This window comes from Pelodiscus sinensis, chromosome 2 (assembly GCF_052426305.1).
Source record: "Pelodiscus sinensis isolate ZL-2025 chromosome 2, ASM5242630v1, whole genome shotgun sequence".
Taxonomy (NCBI): Eukaryota; Metazoa; Chordata; order Testudines; family Trionychidae; genus Pelodiscus; species Pelodiscus sinensis.
The window spans coordinates 182,668,274-182,694,877 of NC_143053.1; the positions used below are offsets into that span (position 1 = coordinate 182,668,274).

Below are 26,604 nucleotides of genomic sequence, written 5' to 3' on the forward strand. Positions count from 1 at the left end.
ATGCCAAGGAGCGACCTCCGAGTCAGGTAGGCCACCAGGGTGAACAGGGAAGTGGCCCAGGGACTGCCGACCTTGGGGCAGCTGAGGATATAGAGGCTTGGTTGGGCAGCACGCTGTGGCGTGGAGCCTCGCTGACCCACTGACCTGGCCGGCACGTTACGGCCAGGAGCCCCGCCAATCCAGTGGCTACGACACTGCCACTCGTAGGGCCCTAGGCTGGGACATGGTGGGGTAGGGAGGGCCCGCATACCCCCCTGCCCTCCCTTTCCCTGGGTGGCAGATTCCTCCTGTGGGGCAATCCCCTGCGCTTGTTGGCTCTCCACTAGTAAGGAGGCCCAACTCCTGGCTTAGCCTGGAAACAGGCCTGCGCCATTAGACTTTTCATATTGTGTGACTACTCATTCGTGCAGCCCACTAAACTGTGGCTCAACTGTTAATTTGCTGACTGGCCCAGACCCAGGCCTCTGAACTTTGTGGGGGGAAGCCCTCCGAACTACAGTGTCACTGTTAATTTGCTGACCAGCCCTAAACAAGGGCGTTGCACTAGGACTACAGGCCAACCGTTAGGCCTTGAGGCCCCAGACATGGGGCTTACAGTGAGTCAGCGTGGCCTCCCTCTGACTCGAACTACTACACCCACCAAAAAAGTTAGCACCAAAAGTATATCCATAACATTGAAAATAATCCCACTGAACTAATATCAATCAACTAAACATTCATAAACCTTGGTAAACTGTTGTATCTTTGTAACATCAATATTTTGTTTAAGCACATGATTTGATTAAAGCAGAAGTAACATTTGTTACAGCCATGGACAATTTTCACAATCCACTGCAGTTCTAAGATGTATTTCTCTTGACAGGTACAATTGCTGGCTCTGATCTCATTGATGGAAGTTAACGCTGATGTATCTGAAAGGTTGATGTCACTTTCCTGTGTGGGAGGAGTTGCTTCACCAAGCTAGTCACCTGAAGGTCTTTGAGGGTGCATCTAAAGGTAAATGAATGGTAGCTTTTAGCAAGCAGCCTTGTTCTCATAAAACATGATGAACATGAAGCAGAGGAGTAGGGGACAGTTTCAGCTGCTAGCTGGATTAATAGCATCTGACTATGGGGACAGGTCTAACCAGACACTGTCCTTACTGGAATGAGAGGATGAAAATTATTTAGAAGGACTGGGGGAGGATGATTTAGCACTGGCAACCTGGCCCATTTTGAAAGGCATAATGCTCCCTGAGCATCAAGGAGAGTTGGAAGAAGGAGGTTCTCTTCCTACATGCATATAAAGTCAACCCTGTGCTCCTTGGCATAATCATCCATATTCATATGAATGGGCATGGTCCTTAACTAGAAAAAGCCCTCAGGATCTCGAGCATCACCAGTGGTGTTAGCAGTTTCCTATTGCCATGTATTTTCCTACGCTGTAGCTTAGCCCCGATAAGCATGCGATGGTGAGGGGAAGGCAACTTACATCTTCGGCCTATATAGCATACCCACACAAAGTAGCAACACAAAGTACATATGTAGCCACAGGGTATAATAGTACAGATGATTTTGACAACGTTGGAAGTTAAAGTAAATAGAATTGCAACCATTTGCTTTAGGACTAAAGCGGGCCCAGAATCTTGTGAATTTGCTTCAACTTCAGTATAGTAAGGATTTGTTGTTCTGTTCTCTGCTGATTCACAGCAACCTGATAATCTGAGAGGCAGCATTTGAAATTATAATTTAGCAGAAAGTGGAAAAATGGTCTCCAAATATTCACTAGGCTGTGAAAGTCAACATGTTTGTGACCTCTTGCATTTTTTTTTAATATACATTTGAATGTTGAAAATTTACTACCAGTCATAAAGTGTCAGTGCAAAGGACCAACCTGAGGCCTATGCACCACCGAAATCTGACATGTTTCTGTTTTGTGAACTTAAGCATTACACAGGCTTAATGCTAGCTCTCTCAATAGAGGTGTACTATAAGTGCAAATATCCAGACTGTTACCAGAGCAAATTTTGATTATTTATTTGGTAGTAATTTTTCATTTGTTTCTTTGTTGGCTAGTTACATAATTTATCCCATCAAGGAGCAGATTTAGTATCTCTATGACTTAGGTATTTACAACACACTCTTTTTGAGCAGATTTGTCAAAAACTACAGGAATCATATTCAATAGTGAATAATTTTGATGATTTCTTGATCTGCTTACTGACAATCTGAGAACAGTAAATAAGCTGACATTCACTGAGTAAATTATTCATTGCTGATTATTCACTCACTCCATCTAAAAATCTTCCTTCTGTTCCTGGATTTGGAAGAGTGTAGTAAGAAAATACTTACAGCCAAGGGAATTGGCTCTTTATGCTCATCTAATATTTGCGGTTCCAAATTCCTCTTGAGACCAGTGAGTCAGACGCCATATGGGATTTCCAAGCATGACATACAACAGTTGTTACAAATTTGATAATGTTGGGTGAATTGCAGTCTGGGCAGTTATTTGTTTTCTGACTCTATAATATGGATTATAAACCAGATACTGAAAGGAAAGTGTGATTTTTCCACCTGCCCCTCCTAAATACAAATTCTCTGAAAAGTCAAAGAAATTGCATGGACTTGCCAAACAGCTGGGATATATATTTGCATGTAGAGAAGATTGGGAGATTGAATATAGCTCAGTCACTTGGGATATCTTTCCAACTCCTGTGGTATAGTTTAAAAAAAAATTAAATAAAAATTAGCATCCTGCCATGTTTCAGCCACACAATAATCCTTGATTTCATTCTGATGTGCTGCTCATTTAGAGGTACTTACGTAGTTTTACTCTAGCTAGCTCAGCTCACTAAAAATAACTGCAAGGATCTGGCTTCAGCCCAGGCTGCACAGGTTGGACCTCCCTGGTCTGGCAAGGAGGGAATTTGCTGGACCGGGGGAGGTCGGCCCTTCTGCCAGGCTCCCTTAACCCTGGGGCACCGGGCTCCCAGTTCCTCGCTCAGTCCCAGGGCTGCTGGGGCTCCCTTGACCCAAGACTACCAGATCCCGCAGCCCAAGAGCAACTGGAGTTCAGCTGCTCTGGGGCCAATGGGACTCAGATACTCCGGGGCCAGTGCAGCTCCGTTGCTCTGGGGCTGCTGGAGCTCCGCAGCCAGTTCCAGGGCTGCCAGCACTCCTACAGCCTGCCCTAGGGCTCTAGGACTCCTGTGCCCCGAGCTGGAGCTCTCTGGTCCAGGACTCTCTGGTCTGGTAACATCCTACCGGACCATGGATGTTGCCAGACCAGAAAGTCCCAGACCAGAGAGGTTCAACCTGTACAAGCTCATCCAGCCCCAATCAGGTATGCACCCATGTTGCTAGCTCTCACTGAAGCCTGTGCCACCATGTCCTCATGACTATTTTAGCAAGCTAGCAGTACTAAAGCTAGCACACACATGTCTGCACAAACTGCAAGTTACACCCTTGGTTGCAAAGTACATGTAACCTGAATTTTTCTTCTACCAGAAAAGCAGTTTAGATTTGGAGTTGGCTGGATAGAGGCATCAACAGAGTAGGAGTTAGAGGTGTGTGTGTGTGTGAGTGGCGGGGTAAGGGGGAATTTATCTTAGATCTGGATTGCTATTTAGTTCAGATCATACCTTTATACAAATATTGCTGTTTCAAAGCTGTGTCTGGTCAGAGTTGTATCTTGCTCCGGCCACACATTTGGGATGCCACATGTGAACATATTTAACAGCACCACATTTACCTCGTTTATGCCCTACATCCTGCATTCTCTTGTCCAATGGTGCACTATGACTGGCGAAACCAGCTGATTAAACCGCTCAAGTGGGCAGCGAAATTTGCAGCCTGGCAGAGTGAGTGGATGGGCATCTTTCAAGGAGTGATTCCGATAGTACATCTCAATGGTGTATTGCCTGATTCAGAGTGCACAAATAAAAGTAAAGTTAGGTACACCTTCTTTGAAGTCGCACTGTTTGAGCCTATTGAATGGAGTTACAACAAGGACAAAGTTGACACACTTTTTTGAACTCCTTATAAAAAGTGCCAAATGGAATGAATTAATAAGAGAAACAGTGCTTTATTATAAGAGACAGGAACATGCAATCCATGTCCATGTGCTCTCCCATTAATAAGGATGTCATAGGGAGACCAGAGAGGTGTATTTCATCAATTTAACAAGCTCTAACTGAAATATTAATACATTAGATGTCTATAAAACATTGTGGATCAACTTCACATCTGCTGTAACATGACATGAGTGAATTTTATCCCATACACTAGCATTTAAATCTGCCTTTGTTTATAGATAGTGAGAATAAAAAAGATTTACTGCATTAAATCATCTTAGCTGGTCTTCCTATGATGAGCACGCCTGGCTTTACTGTACATTCTCAAGTATTTTGTCCAGTCTGATTTTAACAACTTATTTTGAAAATTCACTATGAAGGTTTGTAAGTTCTCTACTTGAACTTATTAGCAGGGCATTTTTCATGGAGGTAGGATTTTCAAAAAGACCTGAGGGAATTAGACTATCCGCTCCTATTGACTTTCAATAGGATTTGTACTTCCAAGTCACCACAATCAATTTCTAAGATATTCTTGGGTTTTTAAGAAAAGTACATTTCAGTAATACAGCTTTATCCACATACTCACCCATTCTTTTCCTGGTAAAGTTCAAAAAAATGGCAGGCACTGTACTGAGGGAGTTTCCCATTAAAAACATTGAGTGCCATCTGTAAGGCGACAATGGTAGCAGCATGCTGCAAACAGAAGGAACACTCTCATCAACGAGTTTACTGAAAATGGTGTGTTCATTACTGAGCACATTCAATAATTTCTCCAATGGTTTAGCTGCACAGTTTACTTTACTTGCACAACTCTGTGAGTAAGTACTTGCCCTCTGCTCTGTGTCCTTGCGTATTCTTATGTTAAGATATTTTTGAAAAATGTTCACTTCCCCCGCCCCAGAAATAAATACCTCTCTCCTGTAGTGGAGAGCCCTATGTTATCAAATGCATTTATATCTGCTGTCCAGAACTGCTACTAATATTCCAAATCTCAGAGCAGGTTCAAATAGTTGCCATTAAAAATAACAATAACAGTCTGCCAGAGAATGGTTTCCTCCTATCTCCTCCCAAATGTATATTATTTCTGCCAATATCATGCTTACCTGAGGCCCAGAACTGGCAAGTATCAGTCCCAGTCCAATGGTAGACTTAGGCCTAAAATTTAAAAGTGGCCTTCAATTTTGAGCACCTCAGTTGTTAGGCCAAACCCTTTCAAATGTGACCTTAATTCTGGATGCCCAACCTGAGGCATCTCATGTCTGAATTTCAGAGGTCCTGAGCACTTGCCACTCTAGTGAATATGAAGGGAAGCTGGGAGTATACAGTTCTTACAGTCAGGCCCAAAATTTCTCTGGTTCTGCTTCCAGAATTAGAGGTCACATTTGAAAGTATTTGGCCCTAAGTTCCAATATCTGACAACCTAACTGGACTACAAATATAAACTGTTTACTAGCAACAGTCCAGGTCTCTCCCTATCCACTGAGAGAAGGTGCATGTCCTGTACATAAATAGAAAACTTCTGTATCTAAGATAGCCAGAGCAACACCTTTTAAAATAACTAAATTTAATTAAGAAAAGGCAGCAGGGGGCTGATTACCAGATCAAGGTTATATTGTTGGATAGGGTTTCCAGATGGTTTCAACAAAAAAATGACATTACTTCACAATCTACATTACATCTTATTTAGAAAATACTGGACATTTATATTTTCTCATTTATATTCTCTCAATTTATTTCCTGAACAGAAAGCTCAAATACTGGACTGTTCAGTTCAAAACAGGACACCTGGCAACTCTATTGTTGGATCAGTGTAAGACTTTGAACTGGTCTTTTGATTTCTAAACAATCAAAACAGGTTTAACAATGAAGTAACCCATGACTGGGAAATGTGATGCTGTGTATAGCTGAGGGAAATTTTCCTAAGTAAACCATATGAAATAGTTAAAGCTAGCTACAGAAGACAGAAAAACTAGTGTAGCTGTTGTTGGATGAAGGAAATGAAATCCCAGGTCTCTTACAGTAGCTGTCAAATCCAAAAATCCAACATCAAAGAAAAAAATTACTCACTGCAGAATAGATAGTTATTTTTTGCCGGTTGGAAGGATTTCTGGCATGGGAGAGATGTTTCAGAATATCTTTTAAAAGCACACCTGGAAGAAAATTGGAAATAATGGTATAGTGAGCTCATAGGTTCCTGGTGCCTGTGGGGAGCAGAGTGTGCCACCAGAGGGGCAGGAAGGGGGCACGTGGAAGCACCCCATTTAGCAATTAAAAATGTTGGCAGGGGTATAGAGGAGGTGATACTCCTTCCGAATGCTACCACAAGACGTTACCTATGAGGGAGTTTGTATAATGCTGATATTCTTTAATGAAGGAAGTGCTTAAGCACGGAGTAGATTAATGAAGAGATTTATAACTACTTTTCTGTAATGTACTGATGAATCTGACCCCCATCTTTTTGTAAATAGTGGGCCTGATTGTGTTCCCATACACATCAATTTTAGGGTCAGATTCAGTGGTAGATCTCAGGGGCTAAAAGCCATGAGTGGCCCATGATGTTAAAGTGTAATTGTTCATCTCCCATAGCAAAGAGGGAAAACAATGATTTGCCTACCAGGTTATGTTGCTTTCTTTTTTTATTGCTACCCTCAGCAAAAGCCATAAACCAGTTTAACTGGCTGGTTTGCAAGGGTGGTGTGAAGAAGATGCAAGAAGAAGTGTGTATATCGATGCAAATAAAAATACATGGTGATCACTTTGCAATGTATATGTCAGTGTCCATGGTTCTAAATATGTTATGAATTCCAGTGTGGGCTGTATACCCTTTCCACTCAAATTTCCCATCACACTCTTACCCCTGGCGGAATTATATATTTTTGCTCACCTCCCTGGAGTCGTGACTTCTGTTTTTGTTTGTGGAACCCAAATTCTGCCCGTAGCAGCAGTTCTGTGAGCTTTAGAAGCTTGGTCCTGACACCATGAGAGGCCCATGATGGTAAAGTGTAATTGTTTGTCTCCTACAGCAAAGAGGGAAAACAGTGATTTGCCTACCAGGTTATGTTGCTTTCTTTTTTTATTGCTACCCACAGCAATGCTCTAGGACATTCAGGATGAGAACAGCCAATATCCTTCTAAAATACTCAGTGTTTTGACCTAATTACAGATGTCTCTTTATTTTATATTAAACTAAGGGCCAGGCACTGCATATGGGTGGTGAAGGAATTATTTTATACTAGTGTATTACTTAAAGAATGCAACTTTTGAAGTGTAAGAAGAGATGACAGTATTCATAAAGACCAGGAGGTGGCATAATACTAGTAGGGAGGGATATGCAAAAAGACTGCAAGTATAGTGCGATGATCATCATAAATTTTTAAGGATGAATTTTGCATCTTAGTGAAAATTTTCTGATGTCAACAAATTGCTAGGCCACACCCAGAAGACCTTATTCTACAAAACCTACATGGAAGTTAGAACTTGGCAGCTCTGAGAAATCAACGAGCTATATAAGGTCAAGCTGCCACATTTATATCTGGATTTTGAACAACCTGATGTCTGATGAGGGCTGGGCATCTGGAGATGAGTTCAGGCCCATTTTTAGACCAGCTCTTTCAGATGTGTTAAGGGCTATACTGGGAAAAGGTAGGAAATGCACCAGGTGCTGAACTCAATTCTTGTTTACCAAAACCAGTCTCTTTTTATTATAGTATACTGTACCTTTATCAAAGTGTGACAATGTAACTGATTTAAACAGCGGGAGTGTTCTAACTACCTGCTTCCATACTACCTGTTATGCCCTGACAAGGACATAGTAATTAAGGATTTGTTTAAACAGGGAAACAATGGAAGATGTCAGGTTAAATCAGCTCAGGTCACCATGTGTAATTTATTTCTTTAATAAACATGAGTTGTTTGGAAAGATGAGGACATGCTAAGTGAATACTGTTTCCTACCATTGCTGCAGGCAGACAAGTGCCTGGGCCTTTGGAGTTATTAGAAGTCAAATGGCATGTGGCCAATGATAAAAAAGTATGGGGAGGTGACTTCAGCCAGAGCTGCCTGAAAACAGCTAACAAGATCCTTTTTTGAATGGCTGGTAAAGTGGTTGCTTTTATGGCAGGAGGTCCAATGACGGTCCCAGCTAAGCAATATGAAGGACCTATACTCAGAGTCCAACACTGCAGGAAGTACTCACTAATTAGTTAAATTTTTCTCTCACATATGGGCCCCCATGACAGACAAGGATGGACAATTTCTTAAGCTTACTTGATTGAATAAACACCTGCCTCAGAACACTGTGATGTTTGCAGTTCAGCACTGTGCCCTGGCATTGGCACATCACTGTCTGGGATGTGGTGATAACTTACTGCAACTTGACCCCGTTGCAGCTTCCCAATACGTTGACATTGCATAGGTCACTGAACTAATGTAGTGATCTAAGAAATGTCCCAGGTGGGATTGCCTTGGCAAAATCGAGACTATCATGGAAAATATAGGGCAGGCGACTTATTGCATAACGACACACAGTTGGGTAGTACATGTCCACAATGTCATCTACTTTAAAATTCTAACCAATCACCAAACAGTATAATAACAATTAATAATTAATAATCAAGTCCTTTCAATCTGTGTTTGTTCTTGCATTGACGGACATAGTCCCTATGCTTGGAACTGCCTCCCAATCAACATTCACCAATAGCCTTCTGCCTTCTTCAAATGACTGCTATAATCCCACTTGACTGCTATAATCCCACTTGTGCAATGAATCCTGTGGGTGCTACCATCAACACACTTCTCCGCTTGCTACTTTTGGATTATTACTGGACCTGCTTGCACCAATTGGCTCTTTGAGGAAGGAAGATTATATTTTTGGTGCCAATTCATGTACTTTTACTACTACAAATGCCATGCATCTTTATGGTACTGTATAAATAATACAGTGTACAGAGAGTCTAAAACAGTGGTGGGCAGCCAAGACTAGTGAGTGGCCCTTCATCTCGGAGAGCCACATGATTCCAGTGGTGGGCATCCTACAGAGCAGCAACCCACTGGGGTTCCACCTGTGGCCTGCACACCCCCTCTCTGCTCCATTCCTCCATGTCGTGCACCCCCCTTTTGGTCTCCTTCCCCCATACATCTCACGCACTGGGAGAGTGGAGCCCCACACTTCCTACTTCTTTCCCTCGCTCCCAGGACTTGCAGAGCACCATGAACCCACTGATTCGCTCTCCGTCCTGCTCTCCCTCCCTCTCAGAGCTTGAATGCCATTTACATATGTTCAGGCTCTTGGAAGCAGCAGCAGGGGCAGAAGAGGGGATGGAGCATGACTCAGCAGATTCCTGGTTCTCTGAAAGTGCTGAGGGAGGGGAAGGAGCAGAAAGTGTGGGGCTCCAGTGCCCAAGTGTGTGAGAGGCATGTGGGGAAGGGAGGCAGGCAGGCGGTGCACAGGCTGAAGGTGGAACCCCAGTGGGCTGCATGTGGTCTAAAAGTTACCTGATCTTTTCCCTCCAAAAACTGTGGTAATAATATGATCACTAGACTGTCTCAGTGTTACTTAGGGCAATAAGGAGGTTAACAGAAAAAGAATTATGTTGTCACAGAAGGATATGCATGTCAATTATTTCAAGCAACTGGTCTGATAAGAATCCCTAGTTGTGGACCTTGTAAAACACCTGTTCCTTGCAAACATACAGGCAGTCCCCGGGTTACGTACAAGATAGGGACTGTAGGTTTGTTCTTAAGTTGAATTTGTATGCAAGTCGGAACTGGTACATATTGTAGGGGAAACTAGCCAAACATTTCTCCAGAGCTCAGTTTTATTCTCCCACACCTCACTTCCCTCAGTCCTTTATTCTCAAGCTGAGATGTCTGCTGAGAAAAGCCGCTCCGCGTCTCCCTGGTCTGCTGGAGGGGGGGCGCTAGCTTCGTGACTCCCTGGTCTGCTTGGGGGAAGCAGCTAGTGCGGGGTTGCCTCACCCCGTTTGTAAGTAGGGATCCGATGTAAGTCGGATCCATGTAACCCAGGGACTGCCTGTATAGCTTTTCTCTGACCGCTTAAGGAGTAGAGGATAATGTTTTTGAAATCAATTCTTTTTGTACAGTAGGCATGTTTGGGTGGGATCTTAGGGGTATTTTCTGGAATACTTTTACCTCACATAGTAAGGTGTCGTATATTTTTATAATTCTTTCAGTGTTCAGCCTCTTCAATGGGTATCCTGTGTGAACTGCTAAAAATCTCAGAAATGGCTGGAAGACAAAAACAACAAACACATGAATATGATGAAATATTTTTGTTTTGCTCACTTATGTTATTCCTGTAGAACGCCTTAGTGGTGTATGTTACCGTTACAGAAAGAATCAAGGCAGACCCTGTCCCGGTGAACCTACAGGGCAGGGAGAAAGGACAATAGGCTTGAGGAAGTTTGCACACACATGTAGGGGGTAGCCTGTTCCATTGAATACTATATCATTAGTTCCCCTTCTGAAAACACTGCTTTTTAATGTTTATGTTGTTGTGGGAGTGTGGGACAGTATAAGGAGGAGAAAGGGATTTTGAGATGGGATCTCAAGGAGCAAAGGAAGGCTGTGTGGATCAAAGAGGAGATTGTAGAGGTCTGAGGAAACATGGGGGAAGAGCACCCAGGCACTTTGTGGGAAAGGGGTAAGCTGAATTAGTCAAAGTATGTGTCGAGCAAGAGAGTGGCAGGAGGCAGAAGGGAAGAGTCCTGTGTTAAAACAGGAGTCAGTTGAATGTGGTGCCAAAGTGCAGAGCTGTTGAAGAGTTTGAGAAGGGGTGATATGGGCAAAGCAGTAGAAGACAATCATTTGCCAGCCATGTTTTGGACTTGAGGGGTCGAAGGTGGGAACCAGGTGGGCCAGAGAGCAGGAGGTTGCAGTCGATTTGATATGGATATGATAAGAATTCTGGTAGTGGGGATGTGGAGGAGGTGAGAAGCTGTTGAGAAGTGGTGGTGAAAGAACACTTGAGCAATAACTTGATTGCAAGACTTGTAGGGAGGAGCAAGGTGTGGGAGGCTGCAGTGAAGTTGTGGGAAATTTCTAATATGGCAATGAGAAAAATTAGTGAGGAGATTTTTGTGTAGGAGTCAGAATTACCTGAGCTAGCAGAGGAGCATAGTGCAAGTGTCAGAGAAGATGCGTTGGATGTGACACTAAGATGAGAGGGAGAGGCTGGTGTGGCACTGAACGGAGTTTGGTTTTGTAGATTTCCACTTATCCAAGTGATAGATAGAGTTTTGATGCAAGTGATCAAGAATTTATCTTCCACTAAAATGTCATCTGTCATTTGCTATGGACAGCCAGCCCAGCAGGTTTTACAAAATCGGGTATAATCTCCTTCCAGTCGCTGGTAGTAAGGCCTGTTAAGGCTAATTGGAATGCAATACCGATATTAAAAGCAGAATACATGTGGTTTCTTGATTTCCATTCTGGTGACCTAACTAAGATTGTCATGTGTGACAGTATGATGGAGTGGGCTCCCCAAACTAGCCCTGCAAGAGCTGAATTGGATCAGTTAGGCCCAATAAGCTAATTAGGCTGCAAATAAGGAAGGGTTAGTCTGGAAGCTTCTAATGAGATAGGAGAGACATGTGAGGTTTCTACAAAAGACAGGAAACTGGAAGGGGAGGGCGCTGTAGGGAAAAAAAGTTTGCAGTTACTCCCTGGGAGGAGGGTGTGAAGAGGTTAGTGAACCCAGAGTAGTGGTGTAGGCCAGGAAGTGTGGAAACAGCTGAGGGAAAGGTAGCAAGAGGCAGAGGATGGGCCTTTGCTGCTGGTTAGAGGGTCCCTGAGTTGGAACTCAGAGTAGAGAATGGGCCCAAATTCCCCTGTCTGCCACTGCAGGAAGGGCATTGTGAGGTAATGTAGCACAAGATTGGTTGAGATGGCTTGATATATTCCCCCCAGAAGGGGAAACCATTATAGTGGCCTAGCTAGAGGGCTGAGTTACAAAGAGTATGCTGTGATTCTGGAGTGAGAGAAGGGGTGCTGAGGAGAAACTGGGTGTAACCAAAAGGAAGGGGCATCAGCCTGACCGAGTTAAAACCCAGAACCACCAGGAGGCATCCCTGTTCCTCTCCCAAGACTTTTCTTTTCACAATTGAAATCATCTGGTGCTCTTTACCTTGTAGTGCTTGAAATGTCTTCGAAAAGACCTAGTTGCAAACGTTTCTTTCTGAAGTTGATTGTATCGTGGGCAGTTTGGATAAGGTAAGTGTAACAACTGCAACAAAGTATACAATGGATTAGTTAGGCAGGATGCTTACCATTTCATTATTTAATATTTTCTCATGAGATTCCATTTAAGCATGTATTAGTTGAGCCAAACTGTTCCAGGGATTTTATTAGCTTTTCCAATGGCTTCACCTTATAGTAAAGTATAATAGCTCTCTGGCCTCACTTCTGTAATATAGCTATTAAACCTTAACGTAAGTCACTGCTTAAAGACACTGGTTGAAAATTAGAATGTATTCAATCAAGGTGAAATCCATACCTATGCAAAAGACTGTAGCAAGCTTATGTACTGCTTAAGCTTTCAAAATAGGGCTTTGCCTTTTGCACACAGTGAAAAGACGTTTACAAACTTTGTTTACTTGACCCACAAGCCAAAGAGTATTTATGTTGTATGGTCTAAGAATTTGTGTGTGTGTTATTTGAGAATTTTTATTTGAAATGATCTGCATTACATTTAAATAGTAAAACACAAAATTGCAGCCACTTTGAAATGAAGCAGCAAATATCTTAATATTTCCTACCAATTTATATTTTGTCTTCTTGTACAAAATAATAAATAAAACTGTGCCTGCCTGCACAATTAAAACAAGAGCTTTACAACAAACTTTGGCAAAATGAAGAGCTAATTAACCTGGAAATATGCACACTGGTGTTTTTAGTGCTTTCAAATGCTAATCTAATAGTTGGAGCCATGTCACCCTGAAATCTAACCATATGTTCATGAAGAGGTGTGATTATTTTGATGCAATCAATGGACACTATTTTTTAATAGAAAGACACTTCCAGAGCCAACCCTGCTATGTATTCATATCATAATAACTTAAAATATAATAAATAACGAAAAAGAATGCGAAAAAATTACATCTACGTTTACATTTTACTATTGCTGAGGATTTTTTTTATTAACTTCCATTCTAATGAGTGAAGTACAATACTTACAATGGGCAACATTCAGAAAACAAGGGCTACAGAAATGTTTTCATTTGATTCAATTGTTTTTGTTATATGGCACAGGGTAGGACTCTGGGATCACTTGAATAAAAATGTGTGAGACACGTTGCTGAATTTGATACTAGCATTCTCAACCAGTGGGCTCCACTTCATAGGAGTGGCAAGATTCCTCATTGTGCAGGACCCAGAGGTAGCCTGAGAAGCGGAAAGAAGAGCCAGCTCACTCTCTTCTCCCTGGTCCTGCTGCCATCCCTGCCTTACTCCCTTCCAGACATTGTCCGTATCTTCCCCTTCTCTGTCCTTCCCTCCCCTTTGAAAAATGTTTCCCCTCCCCAGAGCAGAGTATTGGGTGGGCCTGCAGGAGAAGAGAGGGAAAGGAATTGCCTGAACTATTTACCCACAACCCTCACCCCCTCATCAGCACCAACCCCAATTTTTTTAAAACTAACTGACAAAATAGCTAAAATGTTATCCTACAATTCAAAGGTCATTGTGGGATTGGAGACAATCCTTTTGGCTATTTTGTGGGTCCTGGAGCACAAAAGATTGAGAGCTACATCCCTAAACAGTGGTGGGTTAAAAACAAGTACTTTCCTTCCAGCTTTCAAATGGAGCACACTATTTTTAATCTCTATGCAAGCCAAGAGAGTGGGCTTATCTGTTACCAGCTCTGAGTTGTGTTCTCATACAGTGTGGGCAAACTCACTGCCTTTAGTTTTTAGACTTAGATCTTTATGTTTTCATTAATCACAAAGCTGTGTGGTGGAATTTGCTTCTTGAGGAATCTCAGTGTTAGGGTGCTGCCCACACACTCTGTTCTTAGTGCATCATCCATTTGCTTAGCGCCACTTTCCTTCCCTTCATTCATGCTCCAGCACACATTTTGGCTTTCTGACACAGCCAAATGGGAAACAGAAAGCCCCCAATTTGTACTCACCTTGTCATGTGACAGTGGCACTGTGTGAACTGGGATTGGCTGCCAAAGAACTTTGGGGTTCCAGACCTGATTACCAGCCAGTGGATACAACCCAGCAAGACTTGCTTGGGCACTCATAAGAGTTTGATCAGCATCTGTGCTTTGAACATAAATCTGAAGCAAGAATAGAAAGAATTATTTTGGAGAGTCTGTCTACACTATGGGACAAGGTCAAATTAAGATATGCAACTTCAGCTACGTTGCTTGCGTAGCCAAAGTCTAAGTAGCTTAACTTGACTTTTGGTGCTGTCCATACTGCAGGAAGTTGAAGGAAGAAGACTCTCCCTTTGACTTTCCTTACTCCTCGTGAAATGATATCCTCCAGCTCGACATTATTTTGAAAGAATGGCTTCCTGTGCAGGTGCGCACACTGTTATTAAGCTGATTTGAATTAACGCATCCACACACAAAACCTATTTCAAAATAGTGTTTTGCTATTTCAAAATAGCATGTCCACACTGAGTGGACCCTGAACCAAAGTTAAGGTTGGCCAGAACCAGTGCCGACAAGGCATCAGGTTAGGACTTAGTGTGTGGGGCTGCTGCCTGAGGCTAACTGAGCTCTGTGCTTAAAGGGACCCTAACCCCACCCCGGACAGACAGTTCTCAGGGTTCCCCGCTTGCTTGTCTACCTCAATGAGGGACAGCAAAGCAGTCCTGTCTTGGAGCACCCTGAGTGCCCACACTCAGGATACCACAGCACTCGGCCACATGGAGCCAGAGCTGCTCCTGGGCATGCTGGTGCATCTCATGGGGTCACTGCCATCAGCCCGGCTGCATTTGGTGCAGGCTGCCATCTGGGGATCCATCGGGGGGCTGTCAGGATCCAGGAGGCCCTGCAGGAGAGCGTCCACTCTGAGGAGCCCTCATAGCCACCGGGGGCTCGTGCCCCATTCATCCCTCACATCCTTCCACTTACCTCTTCCTAGCTTCCCTTCCTGATGTCAAACAAAAGACACATATGTTCAAAAATAGAAACTGGGCTTATTGAACAAAACTGGGGGTGGGGGGAGTTGAACCTCTGGGGAGACTGGGAAAAGGAGGTGGGAGAGGGGAAGAGAGAGGGTGGAAGAGGGGAGGGGGAAACCTGGGAGGAGGGAGCTGGAAGGGGGGAAGAAAGGGGAGGGGAAGTTCAGGGTCGGGGGTCTCGCCACACCAACTTGACTTTCATGCTAACCTGCTCATGGGTTCGCATGTGGCCTTTGGTGGCCAGGCTGGCAGCTATCCTGCCATGTTCCTCCATCTAGTGTGGAGATCATGGACGTTGGGGGCATCCCCCCCAAACCTGAATAAGGTCCATGATCTCCACCCTGCACCAGGAAAGTGCCCTTCTCCAGCCCCTGTCAGGCTGCTGGGAGCTGGCAGACTGCTCCTGGGGAGCGGTGGCAGGCTGGCTGCCAGTGGCTTGCTGGCTCATGTTTTGGGGCCACTGAGTCAGGGGCCCCAGTGACCACTGCTGGGTCTGGGCTGGCAGGCTTGGAGCTGGCACAGGCACTGTGGCCAGGGTCTACCCCTTTAATGGCTCCGGGGCTAGGGGAGAGGAGAGTACATTTTCCTGGTTGTGCCCAGAGTGGCCACCAGGGCTCCCTGGGAAGGGCTGGAGGACCCCTATTTCGAATTAAGTGTCTACACATCACTTAATTCAAAATAGCTATTTTGAATTTGGCGTTACTCCTCTCAGAATGAGGTTTATCAAATTCGAATTCAGCGCTCCACTATTTCAAATTAATTTTGAAATAGCGGTTTGCATGTAGATACGCTATTAAAGTTAATTCGAAATAACAGCTGTTATATCGAATTCACTTTGCAGTGTAGACATACCCTAACAGAATCTTGCTCCTATTAACTGGCTGACTTTCAGTAGGAAAGGAGGGAACTGGAAAGGGAAAGAGAGGGTTGGCATCCAAAGGGACTGAGGCCAAAGAGGAAACGGGGAATAGGAAAAGGGGGAGCAGCGAGTTGGAGCAGGAGCAATATTTGGTAAGGGTAGTGAGCTTGAATATAACAGTAGCAATTCTAGTGGAAAAAAATGCAACTGGCTCTAGATGGCCAACTAGCTTTTGGGATGCAGCAATGGTCTAATGAGCTACTGGACCCCATATGGAACAAACTTAGGGTACATCTACATTGCAGCACTATTTTGAAATAACCAGCAGTATTCTGAAATAACTTAGTCCGTGTCTACACAGCAAGCAGTTATTTTGAAATACAGTAGAGTCCCTATCATCTGACCTAAATGGGACCGACACATGGTTGGATTACCGAATATATCGGATGATACAGACTCTACTGTAGAGAGCAACGGAACAGCTGATGCTGCTTCTGCCGGGGACAAAGTCCCCACAGAGCAGCATCAGCTGTTCCCTTGCTCTCTAGGAGTAGCTGCTGCCACTCCTGCCGGGATGCTTCCAGGCAGCAGTGGCATCAGCTGTTCCCATGCTCTCTAGGAGAAACTGCTTCTGCTGCTGCCGCTGCTGCCGGGACGCTTCCCACAGGAGCTGCATCAGTAGTTCCCTTGCTCTCTAGGAGAAGCTGTTGCCACTCCTGCCTGGAAGCATCCCGGCAGCAGCAGCAGCAGCAGCAGCAGCAGCAGCAGCAGCAGCAGCAGCAGCAGCAGTAGCTTCTCCTCGAGAGCAATGGGGCAGTAAGCGGGAGTAAAGGGAGTTGGGAGCTGTGTAGAAGCTCCCTATTTTGAAATAAGCTATTTCGAAATAAGCTACTCAATTGACGTAACTCAATTTGCATAGCTTATTTCGAGTCAAGCCCTGCAGTATAGAGGCACCCTTAGATATCAAATGGAAAGCAGACTGGAGATTCTAATAGGGTCTTGTGGGATTTCCAGTTGTGAGGTTCTCACAATCAGGAGAGAGGTAGACACCCATTGCCAGTGACTCAGGTCCATGGAAAGAAGGATGTGGGATCGATGAAGGAGGGTTTATTACATCACTGAAGTGATCAAGTATCTGAAATGAGGCTGCTATTAGTGAGGCTCCATTAGATATCTGTATTCATTTGAATGCAAATACAACCCCAATATTTTTCAGGTGTTTTCAGGGTTATCCAAAAATCACAATTTTCTGTGTAATTTGATTTCTTGCCAAACCTGATATACAGCTGCAGTGAAGCTCTCTCCGCATGAACACTTCATTCATCATTCTGTAATGAATTAAAATTTGGGGCACAACTTCCGAGTCTGAGAACCTTCAACCTCTGTTGCCTTCAGTGCAAGTTAAAGGTGCTAAGCACTGTGATGTGTGAGAACCCTCATATCTTAGGGTGCGTCTACACAGCAGGGCTTAATTCAAAATAAGCTACGCAAATTGAGCTATGTCAATTACGTAGCTTATTTCAAAATATCTTATTTTGAAATTGGGAGCATCTACACAGCACGTATTTCAAAATAGAGCACTCTTCCTCCAATTTCCCTTATTCCTCATACAAATGAAGGTCACAGGAGTCAGAGTAAGAAGTCGCCTAGCTTGACAGTATTTCGACATTATTTCGAAATAACTACCTACTGTGCAGACGCGGACTAAGTTATTTCGAAATAACACTAGTTATTTCAAAATAATGTTGCTGTGCAGAGGTACCCTTAAGGAAGCTCCATTAGCACATGAAAAAAATGTCTTTTGTACTCATTCTGATACTTGCCTCAAACTGGTTGTATATAGGACTCAGGAAATGTTTATATCTCTTCCGCATGTATTGCCCAAGCTCATATTGCTGCTGTATTCCAAGCTGTGGAAGCAAGAATATTGATAAGTGTCAGTGTTAAGTAGCTGGGGAAAAGGAGAAGGGGTCAGCAGATAAAATAAATCCCATAGATTATTTTCCCTCTTTTTGAGCTGGTCAAACAGGATGTTCTGAGATATTTTTAAAATAAAGCAAATATATCCCGAAATACCATATCTCTGACAGCTGTATGTACAGACCAGGCATTCTTGCTACCCATTCCTCAGGTCTCTTTCAATCTGATTTTTTAAAATCTTTGTCTATTAGTTATCTCACAATTCATGCTACACAGAATCTGAGTTATCCAAGAGAAGCAACATTTCCCAATAATACAGTAATGTAATAAATATAGGCTATCTATAGTCCTATGATCTGTAGATACATACTCCAAAATACAAAAAACAGGAAACGCAACAGTTTTTAACCTTAGCACCGTATTATACATTTTAATAATGATATTGAAATCAGTGGATGAAAGGATAAATATATCTATTATTATTTTATTTATTATTACTGACTTGAGTCCTGCAATCAGGCAACTCACATAAGTAAGGATTATTCAGATCCTAATAAAGAAACTATCTTAAAATAATTTTATAAGAGGCGTAGGCATGGAGGAAGGGGAGAAATGCTGTGAAGTGACTGCTAATGTTGATGTTACAACCTTAGCTTTTGCATTTCCTCACGCTGACTGCAATAGAGAAACATTAGCGTTGCATGGACATAGTCCTTTCAACAGTTAATTTCTTTGCCATTTAAAAAAATAGGGAGTCAATTGTTTGGGATTAATCTACAGTGCATATAAACACAATTTACATCATTGCAGTTAGTCTTTGCAATTTATCCTTTATTGAACTGAGCAGGAAGGGCAGGAATGAATTCCCATATTTCTTGTTATGTAGTTAGTTGTGGATTTCTGTAAATTGGTTTAGAAAGGCAACAGTGCATCTGTTTGTATTGTGAAAATTGCATTGTCGTAATAGACAAAGATAGAAATTCAAGACCCGATCCTGGGAGGTGCTGAAAGCTAATGGAGGTTGAGTACCCACTTGCATACAGCACTTACTTAGGGTAGGGCTAGACTACAAGTTTTTGTCAGAAAAAAGTACGGAAAATGAGCTTGGCATTTTGCATACCTTTTTCCGATTCTTTTGTCGGAAGAGGCTTTTCCGACATTTGGCCCATCTAGACTGGGTCAAATGTTGAAAAAAAACCACCCTCTATCGGAAGCCCCTCTTCCTCGTAGAATGAGGAATACAGGGGCTTCCGAAAGAGTGTGTTTGCTCTTCCGCAAAAAAAAAGAAAAGTGGAAGAGCAGATGTATTCCCTGGACACGGCAGAGTTTTTTCGGGATTCCTCTGGTATCCCAAACCGCCTCTTCTCCCCGCAGTCTAGCAGTACCCTTAGTTTCAAATGCAACATTAGAATCCATAGATATCAGGTGTCATTTGCACAATAGACTGTACTGCAGATGTGACTCCAACTTTCATAGATTTTAAGGGCAGAAAGGACTATGACGATCCAGTCTGCCTGTATGCTACAAGCCATACAATTTTGCCAAATGGTTCCGGAATTAAATGCATATCTTCTTATTGAGCTAAAGCATCTATTTTAAGAAGAGATGCACTCCTGATTTTAGACTTCAGGTGAGGAAGAATCTGACACCAGTTCTGCCAACGGGGAAGAGAGGCAAAGAAGACAATTGTCTCAGGGCACGGTGATATGAAAGGGCTCAGGGCTCCCAGCCACTGCTGCCACTACTGTGGGCCCTTTCACTTGCCACCAGAGCCCTGGCATCATACTTCAGTTGGTGCTGAAGGGCTGATGGGGGAAGACTAGTCCCTAGCCCTGCTCCTACCAACCGAAGCCCTGCCCCTTCCAGAACGTAGTACTGTGCCCCCTCCCCCACCCAGGGGCCTGGCAATTCTGTCAGCCTTCCCTCCTGTCTCTCACATTGTCACATCTGTATATAAACGCTCATAATGATTTATTGTCCTCACTATAAACTCCTCACTCCTTATTTCTTGTTTCAGAGGGATAGCCATGTTTGTCTATTTCAGCTAAAACAACAAGGAGTTGTTACACCCTAAAGACTAAACGTTTACTTGGGCATAAGGTTTTGTGGGTGACAACCCACTTTATCAGGTGCATGAAGTGGAAATTTCTTGTCTGAATTTGTCTAGCATCAGCTTTCAACTACTGGGTCTTCTGAAGCTTTTGTCTCCTACATGAAAAAGCCCCATGCGATCAGAAATATTCTGCTTTGATCAAGACACTTCTTAACCTCTTCTTTGTTAAGCTGAATAGCCTGTGTCTCTTCAGTTGGTCACTGGAAGGCAGGACTTTCAGATGTTGAATCATCCTTTTAGCTCCTCTCTGAACCCTATCAAATTTATCAATAAGCTTTTAAAATATGGATACCAGAACTACATGCACTATTCCAGTAATGGTCTTTTTAATGCAGTGTACAGTGTTAATACCATCTCTTTAGTTCCCTGCTTGTGTATTCAAAGATTGCATTTGCTCCCTTATCACTGAATCAAAGTTCAGTTTGTTATTCACCATGACCTCTTAAGTTCTTTTCTGTCGTCATTTGCCTAAATGCAGTTCTTCCTCCTTAAAACTTTAGCACATGAAGGACAATTTCTGTTTCAATATAGGCTCAGGAAAAGCCAACAGACCTTGGTAAGTTGTCCAAATCCCTGTGGCCATGCATTTTCCTTGTGTTTCTCAGTTGGAAAAGATTCACATGGGGTAGAGTCACCATGGCGAAGCACCTGACAAAATAGATTGAATTTTATTCACAAAATTGTTTATTTTTATTAGATGTAATCATTGTAATTCCAGCAGTGCTTTCATTAACAATGAAAGCTGTATATGCTGTGTACTAATATATATATTGTTTATTTGTCTATAACAGATATTTATGATAAATATTTATTTGTATTTTGATTTTGCCTAGGAGCCCTGGTTATAGACCTACAGTAACTTTTTTTTTTTAGATTGCAAAGTTTACATGATTCTTCTGCATTTAAAAAGTAGCTAGGTCAGGGTTACAGTTGTAGACTGTATAAGGTGTATAATAGTCTTATATATCATATGTCAGATTTATTTTGGAGAGATCAGGATAACATAGACATATATTACATTAAGCAGGCAGAACAATCAGTATGATTAAAAACTACCAGTCACATTTTTCTTGATAAGTACTCTAGGATGGTAGTGCATAGGCAGGAAGATTTCAGATATTGCAAATATCATCATCTAAAATTTCACCTCAGGGAAGATAGTTGTTGTGAAAACTCTGAATTGATCCTTAAGTCCTTTTTCATTCCATTCCATTTTATAATCCTGTATAATTCACTTGGCTAAACAGACCTATTAGTCACATAAATTTAAAACTCTGTCTTACTCCATTAATTCTTTTCCTTAATCATCAAAGTAGAAATAAATAACATTTTAAGATTACATCTCAAAATGTTTTAGAAGTCATTTAAATGCGTGTGCTATGTCCAGAATAGAGACCATATTCAGACCTTCTGTAAATAGAGCAACTTGCAATCTGGGCTCTGTTATTTGTTTGTTTGTTTGTTTATTCATTCAATGCAGTGTACATCTGTTCTTGATAGACATAAGGGAGAAACTGCTTTCCCTTGAGCCAATAAATTAGTTCCAAGGCAAAGAGGAATCCACTAAGTGGATACTAGTTATGGTATCTCCTCTATTTCACAACTGTAAATGATCATTGCAGAATATCTCTTTTCTTGTCATAAATAAGGCGCTCACTGAAAATCTTGTGTCTCCTGAGACTGCAAAAAGGAAGCAAAGTTACAAAATGCTTTCTAAAGTTTGGGACTTCGTTTATTTTTCTGTGGGAAGCAATAATCCAGTTGGATTATTCAGGAAATATTGAAATGTCTACAAAACATTTTCCCCTCTGGGAAACATTTGCTAACACAAGAAGAAGGTGCTGTAAGGAATTCCTCCCACTCACATAGTGAAATTAACGTGGCCATCTACTTACTACAGACACAAACTTCAGTTTTCTTTTTGCTGCGGTCTGGTGAAGTAAAATGAAGAAAAGACTAAACAAGAAGCATAAACTCCAGACTCCACATAGCAGCCGTCTCATTCTCATCCTGGCAGTAGCTTAAGAATGTTTTGCTGGCCAAGTTCGTGGACTTTACAGAACCCTCCTGCATATTTGACACACAGAAGAATAGTAGGGGTGGAGTCAGCCTTTATGCACTATGAATTCCAGAAATGGGCTATAGCCCTCCCTCTGTCCCATTCATCTTTATCCTCTTTTGGGTTACTTGTGAAGGGAGTGGGGCACCCTGCTGCTCTCCAGGTTGCCTGAGATAGAGGGGCTCCTGGGGTCCTTTGCCAACCCTGGCCCCATGCACACACAGTGCAGATGGATATAAACTGACCATGCATGCTCATACTGTTTTAAACTAATGCTTAGTGGCACAGCATATATCTACTTGAGCGTTTCACCTTTATCATGAAAATATTGCAAGTAGACTGGTGTAGTTTTAATATGGCCTATACAAAAGTCTCACCTAAGATAACTCCTACCACCCAACAACTGAGAACCAAACACATTTTGTCTCTAAACTTTGCATTGGACGGTATGTGGCAACTGTGACAGTAGTCAGTTTCTGGATCCCACTGGGCATTTCTAGATTTGGCTGTGGTCTTTAGAAGAAATAAAACAGCAGGTGTTTTTATTTCTTAGCTTTGAAATAACTGACAAGAATAAAAATATATCCAATGACTTCCTGTCTCACACAGGGGATTAACAACATCTCCAGTGGTGGTGGTTACTAATTTCCCCTAAAGAACTTTTCTCTAATGTGCCATAAATAAAAGTCGTTCTCTACTTGTTAATTTTCCTTGCAGCAGACATACTTAGTGCCACAACATATGGAAGTCAAAAGATGCTTCTTTATTCACCCTGTTATTTGTTTAAATTAAAGAAAAAGTATCTGGTTTACAACCAGTGTCAGCTACAACACCACTGAGCTAGTCAATTTATTGGCTTTATTCTGGTGCAATTACATCTTTGTGTCTGTGACTTTTGATTTTGCTACATTTTAACATGCAAGTATTGACATTTACTCAGTTGATAGATTATCCTCATTACATTTTATATTGCCTGTCTTCAGAAGTTAAGACCCATTTAAAATATAAAAATTGGGAGCAATTGTTGGTGATTAAAAGTTGTCAGCAAACAGTATCATTATTTATTTTTATTTATTTAAAATATTGATACCCTGCCTATTTAAAATATTCGAGGCAGCATTAAAGGAAATTGCTAATATGATGTCATGCTGCAGCCTAAAACAAGTGTATCAAATTCACAGGCTAGTTTAAAGCAAGAATTAATAAAAGCTGCCTTAATAATTACTAGATTTGGAGTTTGCTCACTTCTACTTCCTGGAATAAAAAATTCACATCGTGCCCATTGATCAGAACTGCAGAAATGCCTCTCAAACATTGAAATGGCAGGAACAAAAATCCTGTTGCAAGATGGCTTTTCTGCTGCTCTTGCTTTTTGTAAGCACTTGAGCTCAGAAAGGGAACACCACATAGAACTATCTCTGTCTGTTGAAAGGAAGATTTATTTTTTAAATGGTAGACACTGGCACAGCAGGGCCAAGTGCTGCAAAGCATCTATGTTTGATATAACTTGCTCTCTTCAGTGGCCCGCATGCCTCATGCATTTCTTTGAGGAAAATGTGCAATCTTCCATTTCCTCACTAGTAACTATAGCTCAGATTTCTGTGTAGGTCTAACTGGAAAAGAGTGACAAAGAGTGACATCCACAAGAGTGACAACCCTCAAATGTTATTTTATTCCAAACGTTCTCTGTCTCCCACTTTATTCTAGGGCTTTAGCAATAGGGCTGAAGATATTCCTGCTGGGCAGGCCACAGTATAGCATTGTAAAAGCCAGCACAATTTTTAAAGCCCCACAAATCCATGGATATCTGCAGCTCATTATTGCCGATATGGATGTGATGCAGACACCTGCAGATATCTGTGGATCATTTTCACAGATGCAGATACAGATACAGTGGCACAGATACAGTGGGACAGATACAGTCTAACAAAGACTCTAACAATTTTCTGTTTTGTCTTATGTATTTATTAGAACACTTTACCTGGGTGTTGCCCAGATCTGGGGCCCACCTGAGGTGGGGGCTGTGCAGGCTTCCCACTGGCTTCTGCCCAGAGCCAGTGTTGGGTGTCAGGGCTGGGCAACTGCTCTTCAGGGGCAACCCGAGGTATTGGGGGCTGTGCTGCTGGCCAGTGGCTACTCCCTGGGGTTGGGGTGCTTGCTGCCCCCTGTTGTCATTCTGAGCATAACTGTCTTCTGTGCTGGCTGCCCCCCTGTGATCATTCATGATTGATAACTGTCCCTGTTATCACTCCCTTTCCTTTCTTGTTTGATGCGAAACAATCGCATTCCACCCACATCCCATTGTGCTGGCACAACAAAATTCTGACCTTGCTTTAAGTGAAGAGAAGAGGAAGCTGCCTACCACATTTGGTGGCCCTACCATTAAGGAGGAGTTCTTGAACAAACCGACTCACAGATGGACACACAGACAGACGGAGACACACAAATTCTCTCGTATAAGATATTGCTAGCTCTAATAAAAGAGATGCTCCCAAGGGAGGAATTTTAAAAATGTATCCACCCAACACTGCTCCTATTGAAAGTCGCTGAGTTAGGAAAATACAAAATGTTTTTGAAAATCCCACCCTTCCATGTACAGTGAAATCTTTTTTATCCAGCCCTCTGTTAAACAGAAAACTTTGTGTCATTGCCCCCAGCCACAATACTGTCACATCTTCAGGTGCACAGGCCTGGCTTGGTTTACCATGATTTGCTTAACAATTTTTTATTTAGGAACTACTATTCATCTTAAACTCAAAATAGAAATGTGAGACCAAGCGCCTCGTATTACAAAACTACCAATATTAAAAACTTGAGTTTTACTATGATTGTTCATTGGTTTTTCCTAGGTTGAAGGAACCCTCAGATAACTGGAATGCCCTAATCCCTGAGCATGCTGGATAACACAGGTTTTACTGAAAATGCCTTTCTCCTCTTGTGGGGCATCCTCCCTCATCAGTTACTTGACACAGAAGCTATGAAACCATCAACGCAGAGGGTGAATCTCCTGAGAGCAGTGCTTTCTTGGCAGCCAATCTAAACCTCTAAAACTCCCTTTAGATATTGATGAGAATCATCAAAATTTAACCACATTCAGAGCAACATGTCAAATTAGCTTCTTCGATTCAAGTTGCACACTGCCTCAGCAAAAGCAATGCACAGCAGGGGAAGGCAACCATAAAACGCCCCAAACAAGGCAACCATAAAACGCCCCAAAATCAATGGCATGACTCCCTAGTGAAAGTAGGAAGACAATCAGGTCATATGACATCAGATTATGATAAACTTGATAGGAAGCTTAGGTGCATGGCATAAATCCTTTGATATAGGTACACCTCAATATCATATGCTATATGGTGGTGTCTTAGGGTATGTCTACACTACAGCGTTATTTTGAAATAAGATATTTTGAAATAACACATCTACACACAAAATGCATTTCAAAATAGCGTTTTGCTATTTTGAAATAGCGTATCCTCACTGATTGGATGCTGAATCTCATTTAAGGCCAGCTGAAAGCGGTTCCAGCAAGGCATCAGGTAAGGAGTTACTTTGTTTGGTTGCTGCCTGAGGCTATCTGATGCCCGTGCTTAAAGGGACCCCCCTGGACAGCCAGTTCTCAGGTTTTCCTGCTTGCTTGCCTACCTTGTGAGGGACAGGAAAGCATTTTTTTCTCTGTGTGCTCCGGTTGCCCTCACTCGGGACACCACAGCACTCTGCACCCTGGGCACTCTGGTGCTTCTTTTGGATGTGTTGCTGCAAGTCTGGCTGCGCTTTCTGCAGGCTGCCTTGAAGTATCTGCTGCAGCCCAACCCCCATGCCGTCATCCAGACCCTCCTGGGGTACATGGAGGAGCAGCTGCAGCTCCTGGATGCCAGCGTGCCCCGCTGCATCTGGACACCAGCAGCGACTGGTGGGACCAGATCATCCTGGAGCGCGGGGGAGACCAACAATGGACCCAGAACTTTAAGATGAAGAATGACACCTTCATGGAGCTCTGAGAGTGGCTTACCTCTGCTCTGCGGTGACAGGACACGCACATGACACCTGCCATTCCCCTCCAGAAGCATGTAGCCATCGCCCTCTGGAAGCTCTCCATGCCGGAGAGCTACCAATTCGTGGGGAACCATTTCGGCGTGGGGAGATCCACCGTCGGAGCAGTGCTCATGCAGGTATGGCAGTTTTCGGACACTGTGCCAGGAAAGGGGGTGCAAGAAGGGGATGGGCTGCCCTAGGGAAAAGAGGGGGAGGTGGTGCAAATTTCCCTCTCTGAGAGGATTTGTTCTGTCCTGCCCACACTAAGGACTGCCCGTGATGGCCAGGATTGCGGGGGGGGGGGGGGGGGGGATTGCCCTCCTCCTCCTCTTCGGTCTCATGGCCAGGGTCCTCTGCCCCAGGGTCGATGACCACCTGGGGGGCATGGATTGTCTGGCCCCCCCAGGATGTGGTCCTGG

General features: G+C 42.9%; 1 protein-coding gene across 1 annotated transcript; it reads right to left on the reverse strand.

Moving 5' to 3' along the window:
• Positions 1-721: 721 nt before the first annotated feature.
• LOC102461108 (prostatic acid phosphatase-like) lies at positions 722-22,179 on the reverse strand. The gene is made up of 11 exons (XM_025189699.3): positions 21,987-22,179; positions 20,644-20,739; positions 17,882-17,968; positions 14,193-14,345; positions 12,195-12,293; positions 10,202-10,297; positions 6,936-7,068; positions 6,119-6,201; positions 4,638-4,744; positions 3,730-3,898; positions 722-990 (listed from the first exon to the last, which is right to left on the reverse strand). The coding sequence occupies exons 1-10, from the start codon at positions 22,098-22,100 to the stop codon at positions 3,742-3,744; spliced, it is 1,125 nt and encodes a 374-aa protein (XP_025045484.1). The 5' UTR covers positions 22,101-22,179; the 3' UTR covers positions 722-990; positions 3,730-3,741.
• Positions 22,180-26,604: the final 4,425 nt, after the last annotated feature.